Below are 15,842 nucleotides of genomic sequence, written 5' to 3'. Positions count from 1 at the left end.
TCACTATTATTCACTTGATAAATAATCAAATTTGATGCACAAAATAGGTTTAGGGATACCAATGAACATGTCTAAAGGTGCCCTGTAAATATCAAACACACCACCTGAAGTAATTTTGTGCATTATCAACTAAAAGCATTTTATAATTTATCTTTCGGCTTATACAAACGCTAACCTCAAAATTAGATATATATTTTTTTTACTCAAAATATTATATATTATTCTACTCAAAATATATTTTTTATACTCAAGATACTAGATTTTCTTTCATGAAGCAAATATTGATTGTGTATCTAACTTGTGCTTTGTATAATGCTAGACACTGGGGATACAGTTTTGAACAAAACAGACTTGAAACATAGAACCAGTTAAGATGAGCTACAGAGTGTTTATGGAAAAATATAACTTTCATTCTTACTTTAATTTCATCAGTATAAATTTAAAATTAGGAACTATAACAGAAGTTAACTGATCAATGTTGGTGACAAAATCCACAGTACTTTTTTTTCAGCCCAATTTAACAAATATTCATTGAGTAACTATTATTCCAGGTTTGATGGTACAGATGCAGCACTGAAAAATACTCCTTGCCTTCATTGAGTTTAATCTAATATTTTAGTTACAATTGTGTACTGTATATGTTAAATTCAACATATTGCAGAGTAGTGTGGTTTGCAGTTTACTTTAAATACAAAAAGATTCATACTATTTTTACGTGACTTGCTTTCATTAATCTAGTAGGAAATCTTTGAGACACAAACATATTTAAGTGTTTACTAGAATTTTTCAGAAATGAAAGGCTTTTTTCATAGAATGTCAGATTTAATATATTTTGCTATGTTTAACCATGACATTTATTAAGAAGACACAATGTTGTTTTTATGAATTTGCTGGAAATATTTTTATAAAATATGATAAGAAAATTCATAGCAGCCTATTTCTACCAATTGTTCTAATGACTAAGAATCTATTTGTCTCTCTTAATTTACTCTGATATGTTTTCTACAGTGGAAGGAAAATACAATGGAATAAGATTACCTTGAGTTTATTTACTTATTCAACATTTTTCGAGTCTTTTCATTTGTCTAGGTTGGATGCATCTTTGTTTGAATATCAAAAATGTACCTCATTTGTTTAGAATTACCTGATTAGAATTAGAAATTGTCTTCATCATGGTTTTAAAATTTAATTATTAATCACTTTATTTCATGCTAATGGGAGGGAAACTCTTGGTGTAACACAGATGGTACCTTCCAATAAATCTTTAATAATACTTCTGGAAAACTCTGCTGTTCTTGTGTTAGCAAAAATAGATCTAAAGTATAGCCAGACATTTTTCTGGTATCTTCTTGGATAAATATCTTTCCAAACTGTTCTCTTTTTCTAATCCTTGTTCCTCTTTCTAATCGAAACTCTATAATCAATCGAGGCAGAAACATTAGGTATCCCTTTTATCCAGTAAATAATCTATGTCTCTAACAACTTTCTCATAGGGTCAATACCTTTCCCTAGATTTTCTTACTTCAGAATTAAATCTAACTGAATATTTCCTTACAAAGACTTATTAAATTAATATTTAAAAACCATATAAAGTTATAAAACCAATGTAAACTTTACAAATAAATAAATGCAATTGTAACATTACATCCTGACATATATTTACGTAATCAAGTTGATCAAAACAAAATGTAAAATAAAAGTATATATTAAAACTCTCCTATAAGGTAAATAAAACACACATTTTCTGATTGTGGGGTTTGACATTTTGCAACAGAATAGGATCTAAGCCAAACATAAAGAAATAAAAGACTTTTCAGGGAAAATACACACATACATAAATAAACTATCCATCATGAAATACTAAAAATTTATAAATCCTTCTGACCAAAATTGCTAGCAGATGCTGGGTTTTGAGTTTAGGATGATAAAAGTATATCCAAATTGATCATGATTATAGTCTTAATTTGAAATTTTAACATGTAAGATTATATTAGAATTATTATTGCCTCCTTTCTCAATCCTTTTCAAAGTATAAACTAAGCTCTTGAACAGAATATTTCTAAGAAACAAATGTAAACATTGGTAGGAGATTAATATTGTTGAAGAGAGGGATTTGATGAGATTATTATTCAGTATGATATCTGATTCTATTTGAATATTTCTAGATAGGAAGTTAGAGATAGATACTGTGATTCTTCAGTATAAACTATATGAATTAAAATGTGACTCTTGAAAAATATAGACTCTTTCTATAATGTTTGAGCTATTATCTTTTCTCTTCATGTGTTTTTTTTTTCCTTAAGTGAAACTTTTCTAAAGGTAGACTGAAAAATAACGTTTATTTCCAGAATAGCAGTCAAAATCTCCTTTCTTTGTCACCTAACAAAGAATATTCCTATAGTAGAAGAGCATCATCTAATGTCTCAAGAGAAAGCTATTAGTATGAGATTGTCACATTTCTAAGATAGAAACTTAATGCTAAACATTAATGTAGAAATTCATTTTCACAATCTTTCTTATGTCTCACATCTCTCTTCTGCTTTGACAAAGGTTGTACGTTTAGGTTATAAAAAATAATGAACTGGGTTTTAGAAGTAAAAGGATGATCAAATTTCTTTTTGTTTCTTTTCTTTTACTTTTTTTTTTTCTCACCTGAGAAAATGAAACCAATAGTCAGTGAAAGGGTTGATGATGGAAATAGGAATGATTTTAAATGTGGAAAGCCCTACAATGTCAAAATAAATCTGGAGGATTTTATGCATGCAACACAGTAAAGCAATTTAGGTGTGTCCACCAATCTCGCTTCCACAAATACCTCTTTTATGGTGATACATGTTCCTTTCATTTTTTTATTTTCTTCTTTTGTTTAAGGTGACTCTTTAAAGTTTAGCTTGGGAATACTGCACAGCAGAGATGGTTTTCTCAAGGCTACCCTGGGGGACAGGTTCTTGCCTTGCCAATATTTCTGTTCCTCTTCTTCCTCACTAACACCAGAGCCTCTTTGGAATTTGTTCATATAGTAATATGTCCACCTAAATTCTTGCTTCCTCAGCCTCTCTTGCAGTAAGAATGGCCATGGAATATTGTTCTGGCCAGTGAAATGCAGACATAGTCCGTAAGGAGAGCATCTCTTCCCAAGTAGATAGTTGGAACCTCACTAAAAGAAAGTCTCTTGCTTGCTCTTGTTTCTTCACATGCCTCAAATTCAGAAAAACACTTTGGATGCAGCAGCCATCTTGAGCCAGAAGAGAATAAAGCCATCACACAAAGCAGGTTGTGGATCCTGTGCAGTAGCTAAACTAATATCTGCAACTACCTCCTGTAGGTTTATTATTATGTGAGAAAAATTATCTCCTATCCATTTAAACTCAATAATTTGGTTTTTGTTACTTGTAACGAAAGCTTTATAGGCTGATATAGGATTTCTATTGCCTTTTTTTTTTCTTTCTTTTTTTAAACAGGAAAGGAAAATGTGGTATATATTGGGCAGGAAGATTCTATGTATATTTCAAACCAATTTCTTCAAACAATAAGAATAGTATTTTTAGAGGTAATATCTACTTTTTTTTTCTGGATAACTTAGAGCTACCTGAAAGAGAATAGATATCTACGATCAACCATTGTTCAAGGAGATGTTACCGGATTAAGGCCAGTGTTGTGAAATGGATAAAGAAGTAAAAATTGGCATTAATGCATTTTATCCTATGGTCATGCCATTGTTCCAACGAACCATAAGATTTTTATTATATCTTGTGTTTTGTTGTTCTTAAAGAATAATTGGCAATTCTGTTTATTCTATTTGAAACAAAGAACATGTTTGTGATTTAAGCACTAATTTTGCTTCCATTTTATGCTAGTTACTACCTACTGACTCTAGTCAATGTTACATTGACCGAAACAATTTTTCTTAAGGGAAATTTGACAACTCATACCAAAAGTTTAAAAAATATCCATATTCTATGACCTTGTAATGTCATTTGCAGAAATTTATTTTAAAGAACTAATTCATAATAAATAAGTTAAAGAATCAACAAGAGGGGATTGGTCAAATAAATACTGTTCTATTTATACTCTGTCATATCGTATTCTCTCTAGAAATATTGTAGAATAATATTTAATTACCTCTACTCACCATTTAATATTAAAACTAGCAGATTAAACAATATTATGTGGACTATTACTCCAACTTCAGATAGAAAAAAACAACAGTATAGAGACTGATAGTGTCTATACCAAAATGTTAAGAATGTTTCCTGAGTGTTTGGATTATGAGTGGTTGTTTTTCTTTGTATTTTTTAATCTTTTAAACTTCTTTCTCGATTTGTATGAATCAGTAAAAGATATTGTAAAATATATCTTGGCTATTAACAAAGTAAAAATAACTTTAACATTGAAAATAGTTTGAGTAAAAATCATTTTTATTGACTACCTTTTCATCACCAAAATCTGTTTGTTTGTTTTAATACAGAAATCCTCAATGGTGGAGTCTATGTAGACCAGAACAAATTTCTTTGTTATGCAGACACAATTCATTGGCAAGATATTGTTCGGAACCCATGGCCTTCCAACTTGACTCTGGTGTCAACAAACGGTAGCTCAGGATGTGAGTAGCACTGCCTTTTTAATGTCTCAAAGTGTTCTGCCTTTGTGAAAATGAATGAACGGCTTTTGTTTATCATCTCATTCATAATATTTTACATTTTGATCACATCCACTGAAATGTTCAGTTATATACAACAGTCTTTTACTTCTAAATAACTTTTTTTGAAATGATACTTTCCCTTTACAAATGGTCATTTTCTTAATATGGCCCCTTTGGGGAAATCTAAGTTACTTAACCATATTTCCAATATTTAAATATGTGTCCCATCATCCATAAACTTAAGGCCAGTATCTGACTATCGCTTCAACTCTTTGTGACCCATACACCACTGAGAAAAAGGTAGAACAAAAATGTACCTTCCTATTCATTGTAATTTTTTAAAAGTAAAAACTATTGGACATTTTAGAATACCTAAGTCTTCATTTGCCTCTGAAAACCTTCTTGATAATTCTTTATGACCATCCCAAATACTATAAATAAAGTGGAGAAAGATAGATTTTATATAGAAGAAATATATGTTATATTCTGGTTTTAATCAGCCTAATAAGCTACTCAGTTTTCCATTCTAGAGTATGTTGTTTCTGTCACGAAGGATTTATCAAATTCAAAGTGTTTAATGTGTTTAAATGATGCACAAGTATTTGAACTATCATTAAAAGCTCTAAAAATTATTCTGCCAGGAATCTGTTTTATTTTCATAAAGCAAGCTATGCTGTCCTCACATATATTATTACTGGTACTTGTATGAAAACAGAATTTTTATCGTGTTAACCTAGGTTTTATATTTCTCATATATTTTTATATATTTCCCACCTGAAATCATAACTCTCTTCACACAGTTCAATAATTATTTGAAATTGTACTGATTGTGTTATAATGCTTTTGTAGGAAATCAAACTCCAAGGGATAATTATTAAGTTTCATGATGGTCCTAAGAATATACTAGAGAAATACGAATATGATTCAAACTGACAGCTGTGTTTTCAGTAAATGGCTAAAACTGTTTTTTAAAGTAGAGTAACATAATTTTCTTGTCATCTTTGAGCAGAAATTTGTATGAGATTTTACCTTTATAGTGTTCAAATTTCCTACCTTGTAAAATCAGATGTGAAAAAAAAATTGAATCTGTTCACATTAACAAGGCAAATGTTATGCTTCAGAAATGGCTTCCATTTTCAGTAGGCTCAGAATGTGGTACAACACGTGGGGGAAAATGCATCATAGTTTGATGAGAGGAACGGCCCTCTGACTCTCAGTGTATTAGAGTGACTAGCCTATAATACATGTATGAGATCAGGCAACAACAATAAAGCCCAAAAGAGAAGCCAAAGAGAAATGTGTCCACTAGTCTCAAAGGATGTGGAAGAGGAGCAGCACTTTCACAGATGGCATCTGTTTGGGGGGAAAATTTGAATAATTGTGCTTATAATTAGGCAACTGTAGCTGCGTTTGTTTCTGCATGCAAATAATTGCAGGCACAGAAGTTATAAATGCAAAGTAGAGTCATAACGACTGGTCCTTTGCAAATTAAACACCAATTGCTTATCGAAGTTTTATTCTTTATACTAGCTTTACTTGCTGATGCATTATATATACTGCATGCACTCTACTTGATAATAATGAATTGGCTAGTCTTTAAATATTGGTTTCCAATGGTTTTATCCTGTCAATTTCATCTACTTTCTCCCTGGGGTGATCACAGTAATTCTCATGGTTTAAATGCAACTTCTACACTAATGGTTTCTGGAACTACACACTATCAGTCACCCAATTTAAAAATGTAGCGGTCATCATTAACTTCACCTTCTCCTTAGTTCTTAGAATTTATTTAATCATTAAATAATCTGAATTTACCTGTTTCTTGATTTTACATATTTCTTCTTTCCATTGCTCTTCATCTGTTGCTTGAGTAACTTAATCTCTAAATTTTTAATATTTTTTGAGGCCACAGACCCTTGTAGCATCTGGCGAAACTCATAATCACATTCTCATAATACTTTTAAATGAATAAATTAGCACAAAAGAAAAATTTTATATTATAAATGCATAAAAATCAATAAATTCATGAAATAAATTACAAAAGATCATAAGAAATTACATTGAAATACATTTACCATCATATTAAAAAATAAATGTGTAATATGATAATATACATCTTTAGAATAAAAAGGTCTAACATTAGATTAATATGTAATTTAGTTTTGAAGCAATGATAGGCATAAATATATTTTAAAAGGGACAGTCACTTTAACAAATGCTTTTGGGGTAACCAGATATCCACAAGATTGACGTTAGATTTTATCTTCACTATATATTAAAATTAATTCAAAATAGATTCCAGATCTAAACATAAGACCTCAAACTATAAAACCCCTAGAAGAAAACATAGAATAAATGTTTTATGACATTGAATTTGGCAGTGATTCTCAGAAATGACAACAAAAGCATGAGAAACATAAGCAAAGATAGAAAAATGGAGTTACAACAAACTTAAAAACCTCTGTGCATCAAAGGACACAATTAGAATGAAAAGACAACTTACAGAATGGGAGAAAATATTTATAAATCATATATCTGATAAGAGGTTAATAACCAGAGTAAATAAATAACTCCAACAACTCAACAACAACAACAACAAAAATAACCTTATTTGGAAATTGGCAAAGGAGTTAAATAGACATTTCTCCAAAGATGATAAATAAATGACCAATATGCATATGAAAAGTTGTTTAACATCACTAATTATTAGAGAAATGCAAATAAAAACCATGAAATATCACCTCACACCTATTAGAATGACTACTATCGCAATAACAGAAAATAGGAAATGTATATATAAATGAAATATTATTCAGCCTTAAAAAGGAAGGAAATTATATTAGATCTCACCGAGACACTGAAAAGAACAAACCTCAGATGCTCCAGATCCTACAGTCCTTTCTTTAGCTTACAGCAGATGCACCACTCGTTCTTAAATTGTTTTCTAAAATCAAAAATTAGTTAACGATAGAAGTGGGACTGTGTAAGAATTGGTAAATTCATAAAAGAACATTATGTTCACAAACGTAATTATTTGTTTAAACCAAATGTTCTGCCTATGTTAAAACCATTAGTAAAACTTTAAACAATATTTTTATTTTAATAACTCTTACATATCTTAATAGTTGCTTACTCCTAACTAATATTGCATATTGTGCCCCATATAGATAATTTTCTTGAACTAGAAAATAATTGTCAAATAGAGTAAAATTAAACCTGATTTTTTTATTGTGCTAACTTTTTTACTTCTTCAATGTTAATACATTTACATAAAATAGATGCACTCTTCTAAGTTTGGATTTTTGTGGTAAAGTGAAAAAAAAATTGCAAGGAAATTTACCCAGAATGCATTTCAATATAGCTTTAGTTTATGTATGCTGTATATCCAAATATGTAATTTTACATAAATGCACACAAAAAGTCAAATCATGCATACTCTTTTTAAAAGATTTTTTAAAGATTTTTTTTTTAAGAAAGGAAAGCTTAAATTGGGGAAATAGAAAAATGTGAAAAATATTAGAAAGAATAAATGAATCCATATGAATTCAAAGATAGCTTTTTGAAAAGACATATAAAATAGAAATAGGTTCAAGGGTAAAGGGGGTCAAATATATGGTGACAGAAGGAAATTTAACTTTGGATCATGAATATGATGGAATGTACGTATGATATTATCGTGCACTTGAAACCTAATGATTTTATTAACTAATTTCTCCTCAATAAATACAATATTTAAAAAATAGATTCTTCATGAACCTCATATAAAACAAAAAAACAAAAGAATTAAAATCACTTAGGAATTCAGATGTAAATTATTCTAAAAATACTCGCAAATTGAACTAACAATCTAGGAATGTATTTCAAAATATAAGAGCAAGTGGCAGCTCTGCTGTCTTTTTAATGTTCTTAGTGAGAGAGTAAGAACTTGAACCTGACCCATATCAGAGAGGGCCTATGAGACTACATTTAGAAGAAGAAGATTTTCACATCGACTAAAATTCACTCCAGAAATTAATTTTTATTTAAGAAGATTACGAGGCACAAGCACCTGCTAGCTTGGTTTTGTTGTTTCTTAGCTTCTTGGGATAAAAGTGCATTAAGTTTCACTCTTTAAGTAAAATTTTCATGATACATTCTTATGTTCATCATATGCAATAGCTTCCCCTCAATCTACTTTTTTTGTCATATATGTTAAAGAAGTATGAACCTTGCCTTCTAGAATGTGACAAAGTATTTTTTATCAGTACTTTGCCTCAACCCCAGGTGGCAGAACAGAATTTTCTTAGTTGATCGCAATCCTCACAATTATCATGCATTACATGTGCTGTTTCATTGTATGTTTTATTTCTTTAAATACATAAAATTCATTTGTATATAATAAATACATGCATAAAGTAAACATTTATATAAATGTACACACACATACTTACATATACACATGTTGGTCTCAAAATTTTGTGATTATAAGTTAGTTTCCATTTTGCTTTTACATATAAATTACATAAAATTTCATAGTCTCTCCACTCTAGCCTTACCCTCTTACTGCCAACTCTAGCCTCTGCTGACAATTACTCCAGTAACCTCACAGGTGTGCGGGGCACTCAAGTGCTTTAAGACCCACTGTACCTTAATTCCTTCAAAGCTCAAATGAGACTAGTTATTAACATGTTTTTGCTAATAATCAAAATAGTTACAGGCAGGAGATTGCTGAGAGGCCCACACTTGACTTCTGTGTTCCTGCTCGTGTGTGACAGGTGAGGCTGTCCCTCCCTCACACTGGGGCCCTCTGACCATGTCTAAACTCTAAGTACCAACTCCTTTATTTTTTTTTTTTCTCTGAGTTTTTTTTACTGCTTCTCCAGATGAAGGCTCATTTCATCTTTTTTTGAGTTAGAGGAAACATCAATTTTTACTTAAGGAAATGCCTATTCCAGGCACAGGATATATCATGTCTTCCTTAGAACAGACAATGTGGATTTTAGAAGAGATGCCCAGTTTGCATGCCATTGTATAGTATTTCCACCACACAAACCAAATAGATGTAAATAAACTCAATTGTACAGATAATAATAAAAAATAGCAAACTAATCCAGAAATAATAAATTTTAAGTATACATTTCCTTTGTTTAAATAAAATTTAATTGTGGGTTTACGTAATTTAATATTTACTAATGGCTCTCTTTAATAAATAGCTCTCAAAATTCTAGAAAATCTGACAGTATGTTGTGCACGTAACTGCCATGCATGAACATCAACGGCCCTGTGGAGGGAATACTGGGCTGAGCTCCATTCAGTGCTTAAAATTTATGTCTATAATGATGAAAAGAGAAAAATTAGGCCTACACATCATACATGGTATGAACAGATTGTGGCTCCTAGTCTCCTGGAGAACAAATGCTGAAAACACACACACACACATCCGCACACATGCACACACTGTGCACACATGCACACACGTGCACACACCATGCACATACCACATGCACATACACACACACACATATACACAACTCAAGAAAGAACAACCTCTTTAGGAATTCGGCAGTTTAACTCAGAATTTACAGAGGTAAAATATCTGACTCTTTGGGTCAGATTCTGCTAACATTTTTCATTTAAATCATTAAACAGTATACTTAGCTTCTGCATTCTTGCACACAAGATTTCTGCAAGAATAATGAATAGACATTACCTCTATTTGAGTAAAAGTCTTACAGAAATGATCCCTTTTAGAGTAAACTGAGTTTCTGCCGGAAAGATTAACTCTACTGTACCTCACAAGCATGCTGTTCTAGCTCTTAAAACGGACCATTTTCTACCTTCAAATAAATCTTCATGACCATAGCTTGTTGGAAGAAAAATTATTTTTACGTAAAGTGACAGCAGAGGTGTTGTCTATTATAGTCTAACATTATGAAAGGACAAGGTTCTTTATGTCTGGAGTTAAATAGATTAATGGCTTCCCAACTCAGACATGCATCAGAATCTTCTCCCAGAGATTCTTCGAGTATGTTTGCTTTAAGGATAGGGATCTACCTATCTTCAAAGTTTTCCAATTAATTCTAGGGACAGGTGTAAGGGACAAGGCTTGATACAGGATTGCTATGCTAGTAAAATGATTAGCAAAGCCTATTATGTATGGTGAATGCATTTCAGACCTTATGCTGATTCAAAATGGCATGGAATGTATGGGCTTGCTACAAATGAGCCAAATACCAAATATATGAGCCTCCTCCTCTTATAGAATATGTAGCTTTCTGTTTTGTGAAACTTCTGCCACTAATTTCAACAATAAAAATAGTAATGCTTTAAGTGCTTGTGACCTTCTAGACTTGGCGTACTATAGGCCCTTAAAGAACCCTATTTCTAATTTTTATAGAAATTCTATAAGGTAGGTATTAAAAGCCCCATTTGGGGTCTTGCAATTTTTAGTAATAAGGTCTCGCTGTCTTCCAGTGAATGGTTGAAGATACCAAAATTTAATGAAATCAGATCTCTAGGGTTCAAATTGCCCAGTTGGAGGCAGCCTCCATATTTTATTGTTTTTCTGAAACTTACTTTAAAGTAAATTTTAACAAGCCTTTTACTATGGAATCTTCACTGGAAAAAAAAATATGTATATAATTACTTAAGTCGCTGGTATGAAAAAGGCTTTCACACTGTTCAGATAGAATGGAGAAAGGCCAGGCAATCAGAATAATCAGCTTTTTCTTGAAATAGTAAGTCCTAACATTTTTTGAAATGGTGAATTTTTGGAATTGGAGTTTTTTGGAACTGAATGCCATTTATCTTATTGGAGAAAAAGTAATAAGAACTACATACTCTGTTTAAATTGCACAACAGCCAAAGAAAATTTAATCTAGGTAATTTAATCAAATAAAAATCACCCCAAAGTTCATAGATGGATGAATGGATAAGCAAAATGTGGTATATACATACAAGAGGATATTATTCTGCCTTAAATAGGAAACAAATTCTGACATATGCTACAACATGGCTGAACCTGGAGGACATTTTGCTAAGTAAAGTAAGCCAGTTATAAAAAAGTCAAATAGTATCTGATTTCACTTATATACGATACTTAGATACTTAGAATAGTCACTATCATAAAGACAGAAAATATACTGGTAGTTACCAGAGAGAGGTTGGAGGGAGGAAAGAATGATGAATTGTTTAATGAGTATATTATTTCAGTGTTACAAGATGAAAAGTGTTATGGAGATAAATGTGATTATTGAACAATGTGAATGTATTTAATACCACTGAACTATACATTTAAAAATGGTTGAGATGGTAAATTTTATTTTATGTGTATTTCCACAATAATTTTTTTTAAAAATATAAATGAAGGAACATTAACGTGAAGTGATTATCACTAAGAGACATCTGGTGATCTTCCATATTTTTTAATTCAATTTTTTCCATACTTAAAAAAAATGTACCCCAATATAAAGTTTTAAGTCATGTGCTACATGAGGATTTGCAAATAATTCTAAGCCTGGTAGAATTAGATGTAGCTGTTGAAATGCTGAGTTAATAATAACTGACTTAAATTTTCTAAAGACTCATCCTAACCAAGTAAAATTTATATTGATTCAAATAACAAGTAGCTCAAAAAAATGTAAAAGAGATTTGTAAGGCATTCCGTAGCTGATTTTTTAAAACGTAAAGCCCTAATTGTATATTCAGTATTTAAAACAATTATGTAAAATCGAATGAAAATTATACTGAATCGATTTAGTATTACTGTCTCTTATTTTGCTCTGATCCTTTATAACAAGTTGAATGATTATGTCTGTATCTATTTCCTGTTCTGCAGCCATCGTTCATATATTTCATTACTGTTCACGTGTTTATTCCCCTGTACTAATGAAAGTGGTTTCATGAACTCAGTTGCACAAATAAGTAGAATTTAAAGAACTTACTATTCTTTTCTCTAATTTCTCATCACTTAGAAGAAGCTTCAAAGTAAAAGGAAGATGTTTACAAGTAACTGAAGACTGTGTATTCAAGTTTCTCTTTTCTTAATATCTGCCAAGAAGTTTCATGTGTGTCTTCCCTCTTCTATTGGTGTCCTCTCACTAAGCCACTTTTATTTCAAAGTTTGGAGCAGAAGTGGAGGAGAGATTGCTGGTTACACTGGAGGGTTGGGGCAGGGGAGCTGGCATCTCTACAGGGAGCTGGGGGAAAATGAATAAGGAGATCAAGCTGCTAACCCACTTAGCAATCTTTCAAGTCTAGATTGTTGCAAGCAGCCGTATGCAACTTTTATTTAATTCTTTGCTGCCTGGCAAGAACAAATTATGTTCTATTTAGAGGTGATTCTTTTGGCAATTGTAGGTGCACTTTCTAAGCAGGGAAGAAAAAAATGGAAAGGAAATTATGCAGTGACATTTCTTTTAAAGTTCTCTTTTAAGTGTAAGAAAGAGAAGCATAAAGGAAAAAAAGCTTGATTAAAAAATGCACAAAGGAAAAGTCATCGCAAAATTAGATGTCTTGATCAGCCACTTTTATTCTTTTTCCTCCTTATGCATTATGTGACAAAGATTTTGATCTAGATAGTTTTTTCAAAAAATAGTTTTTTTCTATAGAATCGATCAAACTCTGTACTCAAAGTAGACTGCAGCATTAAACTAGTTAGCTATGTGTTATAGTCACTAGATATTTTGTTAATTGTTAACTATTACTAGTTACCATACGCCAAAGTATATTTTTCAGAGTAAAGAAATTTGCTTTACTAGAAAAAATAATATTAATAAAACTAAAAATTTTTAAAAACAATAGAACATTGGATAATCATTACTTCTTCATTTCTAAATTTTATTCAGTTGCATAATTTTAAATATCAAAGATTTGCTGTGTATTTTTAGTGGAATAAAAAAATGTTTAAAGCCCCTTATAATAGTATAATTGACAGTTATCAGCCTGATTTGATTCAGTAGAGAAAGATAAATTAATTACATGCAGTTTTGTAACATTCTTATTAAGTTTTGTAACAGTCTTAAGAAATAGTAAATCATTTCTGTTAATCTGTACAGTGGACTGACCCTTGTTTATCTAGAGGACAAACCGACAATGCATTGTTTGCATGATAATTAAATCAGATTTGAATGAAATTATAATGCTTTATTTTTAAAATATTTAAATGGATAATCAGTAAAGAAAAATGGGTGTTATTATTCTTTATCTCTTCCTCTTTTTTTTTTTTTTTTGTTTTGTTTTTTCCTACTAAAACCTTTTACCTGGCCATATTCCAAAGCAAACTCCACTGTATCTTCATCATTTTGGCACAATTACATTTCTACTTCTTTGCCTCAAAGAGTAGCCTAATGCTTAAGTTCAAGCTCTGGGGTGCTACATGAATTTGAATCTTGACTCCAGGAGTTTCAAACCGTAATTACTTAGCCCCTTTATCCTTCATTTTTCTCACACTGAGACCGAATTGGGATAGTAGATGAAAATGTTTAAAACAATGCTTGCCACATAGTAAGTGCTCATTAAGTATTAGTTATCATTTTTAGTGTTTATCATTGAGATCTGCTCCTTCTGTGAAAATACCTAAAATCCTATCCTAAATCTGAGAACTGTAATCAGCCTTCTCTTAGCTTCCTATAATAATTTATAAACAAATACACCAGTAATTTCGTGGGAATGGGAAGTGGGATAGGGAAGAACACATTGTTTAATGCTCTCTACCTCCATGTATAAGTACTCTCCACCCTGCCCTTTGAGGTCATCTGCTAAGTGCTGCTCATTTCTCACAGACTAATCAAAGATTTTTTCAAGTGACTCAAAATCATCTTTTTAACCCCATGCAAGTCATTCCCTAGGTAACTTTGAATAAGTGTCTGGGTTAGTGATCTCATCTAACAGTCTTGCCTAATGCGTTCTTGAACTCTAAAGTTTATTGAACCTTCTCAGTATTTGCACGTATCCTATCAAAAACTAGGCCTTATTGTGACAAAGGTAAAGTGTGTCTTCATTTGTGGTGTTAATCTAGTTTGTGTGCTCTGTCTGCCTTTGTCTCACATGACTACTCTATTCTTGTATCTGTTAACATAAATTAGACACTTGATTAAAAGTATGGAATCTGGAGCCAATATCTCTGGGCTCCAATCTCAGGCCTACTTTAGGTCTATCACTTTCTGTGTGATTTTAGACAAGTTATTAAACTTTTCTGGCTTCAACTTCCTCATCTGTAGTAGTATTTTCCTCCTAACGTGTCACAGGAAGTAAATTGCCCAGAACGATGCCTCCTACATGATATAATTGAATTATGTCTCCGCTATGACTAACTCTTTGTTATGCTAGCTGATAGGGACTTTGATTATGTCTGGAGAATTTGTATTTCAGATGGTTACAAGACTAACAATATGTTTTAGAAAACAGGGAACTGGGGCAGAGTGATAGATAGTGGGGCTGATATTTAGCTTAAATCATATTGCAATGAATATAATAGGTGTATATGCAGTGATTGGAAAGTAATTTGTCTTTTTTTGTAAATAACTCAATTTATAGATCTGTCTAGTATTACATCAACAAGAAAGTCTATTGAAAGACCTGTTGATGGAATCCTATTTTAAAAATATTTTTTAATCCATTATTCTTGAATTTTAGTTGTATGTGTGTGTGTGTGTGAACTTCAAAGGTAAATTAATGAAAACATTTTACACCAAGACATTTTAGGCTCATTACTGACTGTAATGCCTTTTAGGTCACTTTCTTATAACCTCCATCAATTTTAAAATCACATTTTCATTTCTTAGACTTACAGTGGCATTTTAGAAATGTCCCTGTTCGTTAACGTGGTTGTTTTTGTTTTAAGTGTGAGGACTCAGAGCGGGGAAGGTGTATGTGGGGGTGAGTGTGTGTGTGTGTGTGTGTGTGTGTGTGTGTGTGTGTGTAGTGTGTACATATGTATATTGTGGGAAAAGGTGTGTGTGTGTGTGTGTGTGTGTATATATATGTATATTGTGACAAAGGTAAAGTCACAATATACATATATACAATATACATATATACAATATACATATATATATATACACACACACCCCCACACACCCACACATATACATATATGTAGCTAAGTCCCTTTGGCAGATGACAGAATGTTAGGAAACTAAGATGAGACTTCTGGCTACTATACCTCAGAACAGTTTGTTTAATATAATGCTATGGAGCTACCTAATCTTTTCCAATTTGT

At 31.4% G+C, this 15,842-nt stretch overlaps 1 protein-coding gene across 4 annotated transcripts in view; it reads left to right on the top strand.

Annotated features, from left to right (window-relative positions):
- The window catches only part of LOC120587606 (receptor tyrosine-protein kinase erbB-4), a 767,195-nt gene that overhangs the window by 635,779 nt on the left and 115,574 nt on the right, over positions 1-15,842 (top strand). For all 4 annotated transcript variants that reach the window (XM_039844678.1, XM_039844676.1, XM_039844679.1 and 1 more), the window contains exon 4: positions 4,469-4,603. In XM_039844678.1, coding sequence (XP_039700612.1) covers positions 4,469-4,603 — 135 coding nt within the window. The remainder of the gene's footprint in view (positions 1-4,468; positions 4,604-15,842) is intronic.

Source organism: Pteropus medius, unplaced genomic scaffold (genome assembly GCF_902729225.1).
Source record: "Pteropus medius unplaced genomic scaffold, Ma_sr-lr_union100, whole genome shotgun sequence".
Taxonomy (NCBI): domain Eukaryota; kingdom Metazoa; phylum Chordata; class Mammalia; order Chiroptera; family Pteropodidae; genus Pteropus; species Pteropus medius.
This window is presented reverse-complemented; position numbering and strand designations above follow the sequence as displayed.